The 15965-nt window shown below is 38.5% G+C and overlaps 2 protein-coding genes across 5 annotated transcripts in view; both read right to left on the bottom strand.

Moving 5' to 3' along the window:
- The window catches only part of mcf2a (MCF.2 cell line derived transforming sequence a), a 30790-nt gene extending 20635 nt beyond the window's left edge, over positions 1-10155 (bottom strand). Inside the window, 5 exon segments of the mRNA XM_077532084.1 lie at positions 1439-1529; positions 2941-3055; positions 3140-3208; positions 9851-9905; positions 9907-10155. Of these exon segments, the coding sequence (XP_077388210.1) occupies positions 1439-1529; positions 2941-3055; positions 3140-3208; positions 9851-9905; positions 9907-9960 (384 nt within the window). The 5' untranslated portion in view covers positions 9961-10155.
- Positions 10156-11548: 1393 nt separating this feature from the next.
- Positions 11549-15965, bottom strand: part of atp11c (ATPase phospholipid transporting 11C (ATP11C blood group)) — a 57013-nt gene continuing 52596 nt past the window's right edge. For 3 of the 4 annotated variants that reach the window (XM_077531606.1, XM_077531607.1, XM_077531605.1), the window contains 2 exons: positions 15329-15360; positions 11549-14074 (listed from right to left, as the gene is read on the bottom strand). Coding sequence is in view for 2 of the 4 variants with exons in the window: in XM_077531607.1 (XP_077387733.1) it covers positions 14038-14074; positions 15329-15360 (69 nt within the window). In the remaining 2 variants the exon portion in view is untranslated. The remainder of the gene's footprint in view (positions 14075-15328; positions 15361-15965) is intronic. The other variant, XM_077531608.1, reaches the window with a different exon arrangement.

The raw sequence follows: 15965 nt of genomic DNA on the forward strand, positions 1-15965 counted from the left end.
ATGTCCTGACGTGACCTCCACGCGCATGCATGCAAGGCAGCCAACATGCATGGGCGAGACACACTCTACCCACTCGGGTCCGACTCTCTTCCCTTCCACTCGCAGCCGCTTGCATGACTAAGCAAAAGTGTGCTGCACAGTGCACACACACAGGCAGACAGAACCTTCCACTCACTGCCGCATTCATTCCCGCCCTCAAACTTCACCCAAACTCCTGCACAGAGGTAAAAATAAAACCTCGTTACCGGGCTGGTCCGGATCTTTGCGAGTCCTCTCCGGCAACATGTCTCAGCCATGTTGTGATAGCGGGACATCGATCCGGCTCGTCTATTTTACAGATCCATACGGACGACGCGACAAACAGCAGCAGCAATAGCAGCAGCCTCACTCACACGAGGAGGAAGGAAGGATGCAGGCAAATGCGCTGTGTCCGCCTCATCATCATCATCATCATCATCTTCCTCCTCTCTGCAGAGTCCCGCGTCATCACACTTTTTTTGTGCATTCCAATCAGCATTAGCTTGTCCCGAAATATTACAAACAGCTCTCAGTTGTGATGCAGCAGTACATCCTATAGAACTATAGCAATAATGTTCAACTGACACCTGTTAAAACGTCATGTACTTTCAGCTTTACCTAATGTCATCGTGTCCTCTCCTGTCTATGAATAGTCAAATCCTGTCCTGTCCTGTCCGATGCTAATTGCACTGTTTTGTCCTACATATCATTCCAAATCCACAAAATATTATCAGGCCAACTCATGTTGTAGTATAGGGTAGTGTAAGACCGGGTGTAAGAGCAAGTAATCCATGTATGCCATCCAAGGTTATTTTAGTTAACTAAAACTAACGGAAAAAAAATAAAATAAAATTCAAAAAACAATTTCGTTAAAATTAAATAAAAATGAAAATACTTTTTAAAAAACAAACACTAACTGAAACTACATTTTATGTTTACAAAATTAACTAAAATTATCGCAAAAAATGTCCTTTGTTTTAGTTTTTGGTAATTAACTTAATGCATGAGCCTTTGGGATGATTTTTTATGGGAAATTTATTTATTATATTAACTGGAATAAGGACGTTTGAAAGTGTGTCACACAGAAGTGACGGCATCTAACAGCAGCCAATCGAAAAGCACCAAAAGATGACGTTGCTCCCATGGTGTTTTTTTAAAATATTGTGCACAAGTAATACACATTTAAAAACAAACAAAAAACAAAAACTAATACTGAAACTAACAAACTAAACTAAAATGAAGCATTTATTGTAGTGTATTGAATGTTTACCAGCATTTTTCAAAGAATTCTTTGGCAAAAAAAATAAATAAAAATAAAAAATCTGATTTTTAAAATGAATGAGTAAGCAGCAGGTAGGCTTATAGGACAGGTTAAAAAAAAAAAAAGTGGAATCAGCATCAAAAACAACATAAAACTCACTGCAATTCTGGCCAATGCAGTCTTGATCGAAGCCCATGTGTCCAGTCTTCGGTCCAAAATGATGATGAACTTTACACCTGGTTGTCTTGTTCTGTGGGAAGGGAAATGTTTGTTAAAAACGGCTAATTTGCCAACTGACCGTATTTTGGTAATTAATTAATCTGCTGCCTGATAGCAGCCAACAAAGATTAATACTGAATTGAATTCAATTGGATTAGGTTCATCTTTTCTCAATTTCATCACTGGTTATTCAAGAAAAAACATGCCCATTGACACTTAGGGGTTCTCCTCGGGAACCCAGAAAGTTTGACAAGTACGTCGATTTGTCAGGAGAACTGCAGAGTCATGTGAGAATTCCCCCGGACTGCCGCAAGTGCTGGCATCAGCAGTACATCTGACACAGCGGCCGTCCAGCGAGGCCACACTGAGCTGAGGTTGTGCACAGAATGTCAACCCAACGCATTTGGTGCACTGCAGCGAAATTGGGGCCACGCTACAGATGTATAACACAAACAAAAAATGCTAATTTGTGGATTTAATATCGTCCTGTGAATAATTTTGATGTCTCTAGGTAAGCAAATGCAGTGCTGATTAATAACAAATAATGCATCTGTATCTATCTGGGTGATACATAGTGAGAGGAAGAACAATTCAATGCTCTTCCACTAGAGGGCAGAAGGTCCCATTAACATGTGCATCCACCTGTTGCCATTCATACAACATCAAAAAATAGGGGTGTCAGGCGATTAAAATTTTTAATCGTAATTAAGCGCATGACTTCAATAATTAACTAAAGATTAATTAAAAATAATTACATTTCTTCTAAATGTACAATAATTTATTTTTTCTGTTTTCATACCAACAAAAGTGAAAAAAAAAGAAGCTTAAACTAATAGAAATATGGCTGCAGGTTTTAGTCATTGATACAATAATTTCCTAATAATTCATAGAATTGAGTTAAAATTGAAAAGCTGTACTGTACTGTAAAAAATGTGTGATACTGATTTGTGTTCATTTTTCTGGAAGATGTTGGCAACAGTTCAGTGCATTTTTCTTTTCATAATTCTGCACATTTTCGAAATTGTAAAATACAACAAATATATGCATTATTATTACATTTTTTACTGCTAAATTTTGACGTGGACGTGTCTGCTGCATTCCGACTGGAATTTCCCCAGGTCAGGCTTTCCAAGTAAGGGGGCGGCCATTAATCAGGCGTTTAAAAAAAAAAAAAAAAAATAAAATAGTAGCGTTAAAGGAACTTTAAATTAATGCACTAATTTTGACACCCCTAAAAAAATAAACACTGTGTTCAACTAAACAGGACCATATTTCACACTAAGTCAGTTGTGATTAAATTAACACTTTTTGTGGCTTGTTCCACTTAATTATCCAGGGATTAATTGAGAAGCAGGTAAACATGACCATTCGCCCCCCCCCCCCCCCTGTCATGTCTGGGGCTTGGTGACAGCAAGTGAGTGACACCAGACGCGAGGACGCACCTGGGGATGAGCGTGAGGTAGGTGAAGACTTTGGCCAAGGCTTCCTCCGGGATGTCCCTGAAGGCCGAGCTTTCCGGGAGTGTGATGATGACGCTGGAGTCTTCTCCGCGGCCACCTGGGCGGGACAAACAAAAAAAAACATGTGCGGACTTCTCCCTGTCATCACTTCACGTTGTTGATCAGAAGAAGAAGTCCTCACCTGACAAGTATGCAACTTGTTTCTCGATGTAGCCGCCGACTTCCTTCATGCTGACGGGAACAGTCACCTCTGCAAGGAGGAGGGAGAAAAAAAAAAGAAAAAAAAAAGTCTTAAACATGTAGAAAGCATTTAAAATTTATTTTTATTTTTTTTAAATATTTGTTTTTAATTTATTTGTGCTTACAAAATATTGTTTGCGTTCATTATATAACTTAATCATGTCTCTTTTCATTTTCCATTAATGAAATCAGGGGGAGGCATTAAAAAAAAAATGTATACAAATAAACCACATAATAAACCTGCAATAAACTACAAAAGCATTTTCTTGCTACCATGAGGTGGCAAACTATTTACAGTACACCATCAATTTCAACTCATGAAATGGCAGGGGAAACAGAAAAAAAAAGTTGTAAATGAAAAGAAAAATAATAATAATAATAATAATAATAATAAAAAAAGGCTAAACTGAGGCCATTACCTAACCACTAATAATTGCAATATGTACATGTTTTTATTCCATAGATTAATTTTAAGATATTTACTTAAAAATAAAATTTAACAGTTTAGACAAGTACTTATTTTATTAGATTTATTTTATCATTTAAATAAAATAAATAAATAAATAAATACATAAATAAAATGAAATATTCCTTGGTGTTCAACACAGCACGAGACTGGAGCCCTTATTTATTTATTTATTTATTTATTGTTACTGTTTTACTGGCTTTACTGTTTTGTACATTTTACTGTTAAATTAAGTTAAATATGTTCAATTTTAGTTTTATATTTAACTATAATTCATGTCCAGCACTTAGTTTCACATGTGGTTCTATTTTAAGTTCTGTAAATCAAATACAGGACTGTCTCAGAAAATTCGAATATTATGATAAAGTTCTTTATTTTCTGTAATGCATTTAAAAAAAACAAAAATGTCATACATTCTGGATTCATGACAAATCAACTGAAATATTACAATCCTTTTATTATTTTAATATTGCTGATTATGGCTTATAGCTTAATTAAGAAAACTCAAGTATCCTATCTCAAAATATTAGAATATAAGTAAAAAAAAAGAAAAAAAAAGAAGCAATAATCAGCAATATTAAAACAATAAAAGGCTTGCAATATTTCAGTTGACTTGTAATGTATCCAGAATGCATGGCATTTTTCGTTATTCAATTGCATTACAGAAAATAAAGGACTTTATCACAATATGCTAATTTTTTGAGACATTCCTGTAGAATAAATACAAACATTTTAAAGGACTACTTTGGAGCCCACTTGTTTACACATTGAAAAATACCATTAGGTGTAGTGTTTGCTTCAGATGTATAACCCCATTTTGAAGGAGCATTTGAAAATATGACATAGCCGAGGATGATGCATAGCTGGCCAAAATACATTTACCTCTAATAAATCAACGCAAACTAACTTGCTAAAAGTCACTCGTGGTGTGATGAATGCAATAGCCAAGAGGATGATGATGCGTGATCCCTGAGGAGTATTTGCTCATGTTTAATGGAGCGGCACTAAAAATAAATTTGAGCAGAACGCCGGAAAACACAAGGTGGTGGAAAAAAAGATGAGCGAGAGAGAGAGAGCGCGAGCGAGCCAGGTGTGCTTCTGGCCGCACCGAAGGCCGTAATGGAGTGTTGTCGGCCTTGCGGGGGGAGCGTGTAATGAGCTCGGCTGCTAGGCTACCCTGCTGAATATTTGATGCGTGTGTGCGCGTGTAACTGAGAACGTCTGAGCTTGAGCCAGGATGAAGTTACCTGGGATAACTTGACATTTACACTGCACTTCAGGAACATGAGAGAGAATCGAAGATGCCTTCGCGTCACAGTGCGTTTTGGTTTCCATTTAAAGATGACACCAGGGAGGCGGCCAACATCGCGGCCGGTAGTGAAGAAGTCGAACGGCGTCAAGGCAATGAATACATCAATACAATTCAAAATCAACCACGGGCTCTGAAATTATCCATAAACGTTTGAAAAGGTGATCAAGAGAAATGTCATATTTGACATCTGCTGCAGTAACAGCATCATGCGTCAAATATCATTGAAAATAAATATTTTGCACTACGCCACCCCAAGAAGAAATTTTCTTCAGCCCTACCAACCTCGCTGCCATTTTTAGCATTAAAGCAAACAAAAATAAATAAATATAAATATGCTGAGTGACTCTGTTAACATTGTTTATACTTCATGCACATGCTCTGACAATAAGAGCGCCACTGCCACCTACTGTAGTGGAGGTGCAATTACACTTTGTTCTCAGCACAGCTTGAAGACAGAATGTTTGGAACTGGTTGAGAATTAAGATACATGTAAAGTGTCTTTTAAATAGGGAAATTTATTGTGTTTATTATTTATTGTGTCAATGGATTGGAAAATGTGGAAGTTAAAGGGATACTTGACTCATTAAGCCATTTTCAGCAGTAAAAAGTTCATATTTTGTCTATAATTAATGTGGTAACTTCGTGATTTTTCATGTACAATTAATACCTTTAAAAGTAATTTTTCTACTTGCTGTCGACTGATGATGACGACATCACCTGTGCTCAGGAAGTAGGTAACGACCAATTATGGTGGCTCAGTTTACTGACCAAACCCAGAAAACAGGTGAGCCATGATTGGCTGTTACCTACTTCCTCAGCACAGGTGATGTCATCATCAGTCGACAGCAAGTAGAAAATTAACTTTTTAAAAAGGTATTCATTGTACATGAAAAATAATCAAGTTATCAAATTAATTCTGGACAAAATGTTAACTTCTCACTGCTGAAAATTGTTCAATGAGTCAAGCATCCCTTTCAATTTTTTGAAACGTGTGGAAATTTATTGTGAATTTGGGAAAAGATACCTCAAATGATCCGAATAATTCTAAGTTGGAATGAGCTGAATTTGAAAGCGCTATATAAATAACGATGACTTGACTTAGTCAAGAAGAAGAAGAAGCAGGTAAACTAAACATGCCAAATGTCTTCTGATTTGAGAATTTTACAGAGGGACGTCTGAAATTCTGAAAAAGTGAGAATGTGGAAATTAGTTTCAAAATATTCCGAAATGAACTATATTAAAAAAAAAATAAAAAATGAAGTAAATAGTTTGAATCAGTCGGAATACTGACAATTTTTTGTGAATTATTAAAGAACAAAAAATCATTCCCAAGAATCCCCGAAGCGCTAAACATTTTAAAACAGGAATGATTCAAATTTTTTGAGAAACGTGGAAGGAAGAGGTAAAAATATAAAATGTCTTATTTTGGAATTTTACTTAAAAAAAATAAAATAAAATAAAATACTGGAAAGTGTTAAGTACAGTAGTTCAGAAAAACATCCTGTACTCCCTGCAGCATTCATGCAATAATAATCATGTATTGTTACAGTACTTGGTGGGGGCTCTAATGGCGGCGGAAAGGTTTTTGCACATTTCACAGCAGCCTGACGTCAGCCAAACAGCATGACCCGGATAAACAATCACGCACCCGCAATGTAAGACCTGGTGGGCCAATTGTCTTGCTGGTCCTCTGAGATTTGTCACAAGCTTTCCAGGTTTTGCAGAGGTGGGAACCAAATAATCCCGTGAGGAGGAATGTTGGAGAAAACAAGGTTTCGTTGTCAGCCCCTACAAATAAATCCCCACCGCAAATCCCTCACGTCTGGGCAAAGCAATCTGACATGGTGGCACTTATTCGTGTTGACCAAATTTGAACAAACCCGCCACAGCTACACAAAATCTATTTTTATGTCTAATAATCTGTGAACAATTGTACAAGATGCTACAGGAGACATACAAGAAGGAAGGCTTTTGTTTGAACTCAGCTATGTCGATCAGATCATACCCGCGTGCGATTTTGTCAAGAGCCCAAAAAATGAGCGTTTAATCCCCGAGAGCGAAAATCCCCCTCGTGAACGAGCAAACACGTTCGCGATACACCGAGGGAGAGCGTTAACCTCGTGCTGCGACACTTTCTGGGTCAAGAGAATATGCCAGCAAGCTTTGCGTGCCAACAGGAAAATATTCACACCATTCTTGAAAGCTCAACTTGGTGGCAAATTGGACAAAAAGTTAAGCAGCCTTTTGTGTTTTTGAGCCATTTCCCGTGTTTTAGCAGGTCGCTCCTTCGGGTATGTGCGACAATGGGTACAATATGAAACAAAAAAACAAATGCGGGAGAGTTTCAAAACCTTTCTAAGTGGAAAAATAAGATCTAGTAATATTGCCCGTTTATCGTAGAGGATAAAGAAAACGTGCTTGTTAGTAACCTGTTATATTATCTGTCCACATTGTTTGTGCTCATATATCAATCCCTTGACATGTTTACCATCGCTACATATACACATTTGTTAGCCCATCTGTGATATTTTCCATTATGCATTAGCATTAGCCATTAAGATAGCGGCACACCAACAGTAGTTTTGAATCACTGTGGTAGAGTGATGATGGTGAGGACACAAAACGTTTTGTATACTATATTCTAGAGAACGACATTTATTATAGAGATTGCGGACTAAATGCACACTAACATTAATTGTGTCTGACAGTTCAACTACAGATTGTAACAATCGGGTATTTATTTTATAAGGATATCAAGGTCTGAATTTTGGGAAATTGTATTTAAAAACACTGAGGAAGCCTGGATTCACCTCTGTATTTTTTATTTATTTATTTTTTAAAGAATCATTTTAAAACAAGGAAGACTAAAAGATTTGACTTCAGCATTACTAAATGACATAACGTGATATCCTGCCCCAAAATGCCTAAAAATAAATACATAAATGATGCCTCAAAAAGGGATTATCTCCATGACAACAGTGCCACTACGGATTAACCCATCATCAGCGTTGCCCTGTGTGTCAATGCACTCAAATAATCCTGTTTTTTGTTTTGTTTTGTGTGTTTTGTTTTGTTTTTTAACCACAATTTGAGTTGTTTTGTTTTTTTTGATGAAAGGTTCTCAATTAAGATATTACAGATGATGCAACCTGCATGTGAAAAAAAAACAACTTGCTGTGGATTCGTCCCCTGTGGTCTCACTTTACACAAACGTAAAAGGCAAAGGGCCATTAATTAAACAATGAGATGAGCTTGCCAAGGTAATCCTATTAGCCTGGGGGGGCTCCATGAAACTCAAACTTGAGGGTTCAGTACGGCCTCCTTACTTTGGTGAGTATTCCAATCGCATAAATAAAACATTAAAAACAAAGTACACTTTGTGCTGTATTATGACAGAGCAGGTTCATTTAACGAGGACACTAAGTAGTGGTTTTTAGATATATGATAAGTTCTCTAAACATTTTCAGTGTTTACAGCACTTAAGCTCCACTCTAAACTGACTTCGGGTACACCAATAGCACAATCCACACAAGCACTCTGCATGTGAAAACTTCACATCTTAGTGCACACTGAGCATTATCATGTTTATATAATATTTTCACATTTTCCAAATTGCTGTGGCGAGCGGGTATGCGTTTGCAAGGGCATTTTTTTTTTTTTTTTTTTTTTTTTAGGAAGGAAAATTAGGAAACCATCTGTGACGGCTTCAAACAGGTAATCTCATCCCTCGAATTGCAGGCAAGCGGAACATGACCCAGCAAAACATCCATACGTGATTATAAAAAAAAAAACGAGTTTTGTTTTTCTACCGAATACTTAGTCATACGCACGGAATTATTTGGCGGACTACTTGGTAACAACTTGCAGCAACTCTACCCACTTGGGCTCCAATTTAACATAACATGGAAAGTGACTGACAATTCTGAAGTTTCTAACTAACTGGGTAACTGTAATTAATTGAGTAACTAAGTTAGAAACTGTAGCAAAGAAACCATAACTCTAAGCAATTCTGAGTAACTATACTTAACTCATTTGCTCCCAAAATCGTATAAATACGTTCTATTTTAAATGTTTTAAGTGTCCCAAAGATGTATTCATACGTTTTTTTGTTGTTTTGTTTTTATGCTAGAGCATACAGAAGGCTTTGATGCAGCTTCTCAACTGCAGAGAACGGTTATAGAAATGGTAGTTATTACATAAACAGCCATCAGGTGGCAGCAGAGCAAAGGATATCAACCAGGCCCATGTTGAAAAAAAGCTCAGTTACACAGAATTCTGAATGTATTCGTGAACAATGATGAAACTTAGCTATATTCTAAATTAATAATAATTGCTGCAAAACAAAAACAGGTAGAAATATACTTTTATTTCCTGATGAAAGAAGAGACTAATATTTCTTTTGATAGATCCCCCCCCTTTTTTTCCCTAGCAATAGAACACAATATCCTGTGGGCCTTGCAAAATCTGTCAAAATCGGGTAAAACAGCTGGGAGCAAAGGGGATTGCTTCTGTAAAAATGGCTGGGAGTGAATGAGTTAACTGTAACCAAGTTACTGTAAGCCATAAATGTAACCAAGCAACTCTTGAGTAACTTCAATGAAGTACTAACCAAGTAGATTTTAACTGAGTAACTAAAGCAAACAAAAAAAAGGTCAGGAAAAGACTACTAAAGCATCTGAACTTACACATCCCCAGTTATAAGAGGGTGTGTACACTTTCGCACATTTTCAATTTCTTTCACTCCCTCCACCCCCTTAAAAAAAAAAACATCTTTAGCATGCTCACATTAATGTTGGAAAGTGACTAAATACTGCAAAACCTGGCATCTGAACAGGGGTGTGTAGACTTTTCCTGTGTGTGCTGCCTGTACTCACGCTGCAGCGTGCTCTCCAGCTGGGACCGGGCCTGCAGGAGGCAGCCGTAGCTCTCCCATCTCCTCCTCGGACTCGGTCATGGACTCTTCCTGCATGGAGGCCGGGCCCATTCCCCCTCCGGCAACGGTTCGAGTAATCCACGGCCTCTCACATCCTCCTCCCCTGTGCTAATAACAAGTGAGCATCCCCCCGCGCCGAGCTTCATTCAAGCTCGCCGGAACTTGCTGACCTTGAGCTGCATGAAAGCAAACATTCAGTCAGCTGTTTGGTCACTCACAACAAACATGATTCCTTCCTTCCGTCCGTCCGTCTGACCGCTACTGGCAGCCGGGCTGTTGCTCCTCCCTCCGGCTTTCCTCCCTCCCCTCTCTCTCTCTCTTTGGGCTTGAGTGCGTCAGCGCTGCACTAAAAGACCTGACGGCGTGCCAACTCCTCACTGTAATTCATGCTCCCGTGTTTTATGGCTTCGGCGTTGGGATCTGAAAGCGTTATACAGTGGGCAGGATTGTTTGTAGTCACCGACATGAAGCAGCTGTGGGAGAGAGAGAGAGCATACAAGTCCCAACACACCCTTAGCCGGCCACTCGGTGCACAACAATTACATTCAAAGAGAACAACCGCCGTCATTGTGAGCATAGCGACCCACACTGAGTCTTTTCTTAGATTAAGTTGAGGGGCTGCCAAGCCGACAACATGATGGATGCAGACGCACTTCCTGGACGGAATCCAAACGACGACTCGATGCCAGTTGGACATGATTTTAGCAGTTATTTTCAAACGCGTGGAACATATTTTGACATAGGCTTACAATGTTCTTCTCACATTAGTAATAAAAACAAATACCTGTGCTTTGTTCATCTGCGGTGTTGGTTTCCGTCCTTACTTTAGACTTTAGTCTTTCCTCTGGTCTCTTGGGATTCTCCATAATCTGTTGGAATTTAGATGCATCTGGAGTTGGTTAAAGATTCTGACCTATCCTTCCTTACTTTAGTCTTTCCTGTGGTCTCTTGATATCACCCTAATCTGTTGGAATTTAGATGTAACTGGGTTTTGTGAAAGATTCTGGATTTGTAACTGTGGGTAGAGGTGCTGTCTGGTTGGTGCTGGATTTCACTTTGTATAATCTTTTCCTTTGTTCCTTCCTCTGGTCTCCTGACAACTTGACGGCTCTGGTGGAACTCTTAAGTATCTGGTTAAAGTGAAGGGTCTTGGATGGATTTCTAACAGGTTTCAGGTTAATTAAAGAGCACAAACTCGGAAATACACACACACACACACACACACACGCATGCCCCCCCCCCCCCCCCCCCCCCCCCAAAAAAAGTGATGACATGTTGACTCAGGAAGGCTTCTGAACGAATAATACTGAGCTCTCAGGAAAATGTTTTCAATAAACATTCAAAAATGCTATCCAGCTATAGATTTTTACGTCTAACTTCAAGTTTCTAACACAATTTCCCAGCATTCCCTGCTACTCATCATGCAGTCCTGAAAGGTTATTTCCAGGTACAAAAAAACAAAGTGAAAAGGCATACATACGGCGACTGTAGTCAACGGGGAAGCCTGCGCCCGGAAGCAGGCACACGGTTGATCCAGCTTAAGCTTGCCTGCCATCTCATTACTGCACAGCGTCCGCTTAAAGTGTGCTCAAAGAACCACACACAAATACGCGCACACAGAAACGAGAGCACAGGGCGCTTTTCTTCAAAATGGTCTTTATTACAGAAAACCCTTCGCAATTTAAATATAACTTCGATACATTCATCTTTAAGAGGTTTCGGAGTGTTTTGAGGCTGGCGAGCCAAAAGGGCACGAGATGGTACGGTGTCCAGAACCTCTTGGGGTTTTTTTTGGTACATTTTTGATTTTCTTACAAAAAAAAAAGTGGCTCGGGAAAAGAGAAAACAGGTTAAAAATACAATCCGCTCTTGTGATTTATTCTCGTGTTTAGACAAGCGAAACATTAGACTCCACAAAAGTTTGAAGCAGTGGGGAGACAAAAAGCAAACCGGCATCACTGATGCCACTTAAAGGTTGTAAAGTTTTATAACAAAGCAGGCTTGACTTCTTTTTGCCAGCACAGTGCAGTCTGGAGGAAAAACAAAGTAAAGCCTGAAAGCAATTTTTGTAAGAATATCAACACAGGTTAACAAAAGAACATTTGGGACTGAAATGATGCCTTAATAAATACAGAACAATATACTTGTATGGAAAAACAAATCCTTAATAAAATGTATTTCAAAGTAATTGCATGGTTGAATGGAATGTTATCATTGTACAGTATATCTTATTATACAGTATAACCTCCTCACAGTGGGACACACTGAGGTCCTTGGTGAACCCTTGACGTTTCTTCAACAGTGCAGGAGTGGTCAAAGAATTTGCGTAGGATTCCTGACATGAAAAATCATTCAAGTTGCTTAGCAAGCCTCAAAAATAAACTTGGACATTTGGGTAAATCTAGCTGAATTTAAAGAGCAGCATGTCTGCCGCTTTTTTTGTTTTCCCAAATAAAGTGGTGCCTTGACATACAAGTGACCTGAATTGTTTATTGAATCATGAGCCGTCATTCCTTTTGCTTTGACTTGTGAGCACAAATTTGATACAAACAATAGTGACGTGTATTTAAAAACCTGACAACGTCGCCTTAAAATGTGCTAACTTAACGCTCACACATAATCAGAATAGCCACAGACAAGCTACAGAATAGCATCGATGTCACACTTGAAGACATAACTCGCATATATTCTTTATCCTCGATAGGAATTTGACCAATTTACTACAACTTACTGAGGAATTTTAACCGTTTCCTTACACTGTGCCGACTGCATTCACCTGTTTGCTGATATTTTTTGGTGGAACCAATCATTATGTGTGGACACATCTGCTTAACTGACAGTTATTCCACTGTGCTTGACTTGTAAAGCCATGTATGCATTATACTACCCCCAGGTGGCAAAGACGAGCACACAAAGCAGCACAATGACTGCTGAAGCTACAAATGTGGCACAAGATTAAATACAGTAAAGTACAATATTAGTGTGTTTTATTTATATTCATATATATATATATATATATATATATATATATATATATATATATATATATATATATATATATATATATATAAACTTTTTTTTCCTTTTTTTTGGGGGGGGCAAGTGTGTTTTGAGTGACAAGCATGGTCACAGAACACATTAAGCTTGTAAATCAAGGCACCACTGCATAAGGCAAATTAATGCAATTCTATTACCAAGTAAATGCTCATGAAAACACACTGAGAATGGCCACAATTCAAGTAGTACCACAGACATTTGTGGATTCTCTCGAGCCATTAAAGAATTTGTGGACACGCACAGAAACAACAACACAATTTTTAGGTCACAAACGTCCGTTACAGTCTGATTCCTTTTTTGGCTTTCAGCATCTGAGATCCGTACAGTATAGCAACATATATTATGACTCTCATTTTAATTGGACTCTTTAAAATTAAACACAAACACTTTGAGGCGCGACGATTAAGGTCACGCTATGAGCTTTGCCACACTGCCCCTAAATCGCTAATCTATTCCTTAATCCCACACACGCAGGCACGCACGTTTTTGGACTTTTTCGAGCGCATGGACGGCGTCTCGGTGAACTCTCCAACTTGAGCGTTTTACTTGCAGACCATTGATTGAAAATTCCCAACAAAAAGAGTAAAGTGATATCAATGTAAAAAAAAACAAAAAAACATTAAACACACCTTGGCCTTCTCGTCCTCTCTTTTTTTTTATTTTTTATTTATTCCCCCCATGCAGTCGAGCATTTGAGAGTGGCAACGTTCTAACTGCTTGTTAAAACACAGCAGTCAGATCTTGGGACAAGGCAGCTGTGTTTTGCATTCATTTGTAGATAAAAGACAAAAATAGTCAAGTCGTCGTCTGAGTAGATAGATTTAAAAATAAAAATAATAATGCAAGGCGCTGCTCTGCAGTCATGCGTGGGCGGCGTGTGTGAGTTAGGTTGTCAAAGTTGGACGAGAGAGGACGGAGAGTTGAGTTTTTGTTTTTTCTTTCCCCCTCCCGAGCCCAGAGTCGTTTTGCCTCCTCCCGTGGTGGTCACGCGTCTGACCTGATTGACATGGAACCCTGAAATGTGGACACTGCCGCTGTCTCTTGATGCTGCGTCCCTTCACTGACGTGCCTTCAGTTGCTTGTAAGAGATGGGGGCCACAGCTGCTGACTGAAAAAAAAAAAAAAAAAAAGTGGTCAACGTATGCACCACCAAAGGGGGAAAAAAAAAAAAGGTCAAAGAAACAATCACAGAAAGAATACACTGCAACCAGACGCACAGAAAAATTAGGCCGGCAAATTCTCCTGATTGTAGGAAGAAGTTCTGTGACACAGACAGAGGTGCTCACACTGTACTTAAGTAGACGTACAGATAATTGAGTCATAACCATGATGAGTCTGGAAATATAGTGTAAGTACGGAGTTAACCAATTTACTTATTTCATTCACTGCCGTGGGCCTTTACATTTGTAAACTGTCAACAATTTTGTCAAGTAATGTAGTACAGTATGTTTTTAAAAGGTAGGCATGCAAAAGGTTCTTTCCAAGCTTTCCTGCAAAATTCAGGTTTGTAAAGCATTGTAATGACAAACAGATCGCTGTAGATGGCAGCGTTGCAACATTTTGGATTTGAGAACAGCATGGCTTTTTTAGTCGACAGGGTTTCTGCAGCATCAGCAAATCCAATTTAACGCTTTTTAATGTAACTTTTATATATTAGGGCCATCAGTTGATTAAAATTTTAATTTGTAATTAATTACACAAAAAGGCCCACAGAATATTGTGTTCTGTTGCTATAAAAACATGGAACCTATCAAACGCAATGTTAGAGTCTTCTTTCGCCAGGGGAAAAAAAAAAAAAAAAAAAAGTACATTTGTATCAGTTTCCATTTTGCAGCAATTAGCATTAGAATATAGCTAAGTTTCCTCATTATTCACATTCTTGGTGAAAACACTGAAAAAAAAAAGAGCTTGTTGTAACATGGCCCTGGTTGATCTCTTATACTCTGCTGCCACCTGCTGGGCGTTTTTTTGTCATAACTACTATTGCTTTAAGCTACCTCTTCATGTCAGATGCTGCGTCAAAGCCTTCTGTTTGCTCTTGCATAAAAGAAAATGTGTAAACACGTTCTTGGGAGGGAAGGACAAAGTATGAACGTTTTTGTGTTTGAATGAGTTAAGGTCATGATGTGGATTATCTGTTTTCATGGTCCTCCGTGTCAGCCATTTACAATCAACTTTGCTCGTGTCATCTATGACAAGCTTTTTTTTTTCTTTTTTTTTTTAACACAAAGTAGCAAAAACCACTGATTTTTTTTTTTTTTTTTTGTGGGGAAGTAGTCAGATACCTGAAAATCTACTTAAGTACAGTCACGAAGTGTTAACTTGATGACTTCTCACCACTACTACTGTCCTTTTGCTTTACCTGGATGCGCACTGGAGGTCATCGTCCGGCAGCTAGTTGGGGGAAGACAAATGGGGGGGGGTTAAGCGCCTGATGCCATTGTTTAGCAGCACATTCAAAAGTCACGGGGCGGTCACACACTTAGCTCTGGCTACAGGATGTGGTCAAAACACACACTCACACACAAACAAAAAGGCATCACAGCAACTACGAAGAAAATGGCTACACCCCATGACCACAAAGCTGCTACTTTGGATGTTCACATTGCAGAGAGCGAGAATAGGTGGAAGTTTGCAGCTTCCGGGGGAAGCCTGACATAGGATGTTGCCAAAAATACCACAACATTTATGAGGCCATTTTAACCACCTGCAATATGAACATTTTACACACTGAAAACCAACGTGTTAATAGTAGAAAAGACTGTTAGTCACATAACACCACTAATATTAAAAAAGGGTCATCCTGTTTCTTTTCACAAATGTTTTAATCAGTTTTTTTTTTCTTTAATAGTAATGTTGTGATTGGTTGTTGGCTTTAGTCGAAATGAGAAAACATACTACAACATGAATATTTTGTCAAATACGCCTACGTGCCTTAATATAATTTAATTTGCTCCATGACGATGCTTCCAACTCAAAACATTATTTCAAATCATCTT

This window comes from Festucalex cinctus, chromosome 9 (assembly GCF_051991245.1).
Source record: "Festucalex cinctus isolate MCC-2025b chromosome 9, RoL_Fcin_1.0, whole genome shotgun sequence".
Classification (NCBI taxonomy): domain Eukaryota; kingdom Metazoa; phylum Chordata; class Actinopteri; order Syngnathiformes; family Syngnathidae; genus Festucalex; species Festucalex cinctus.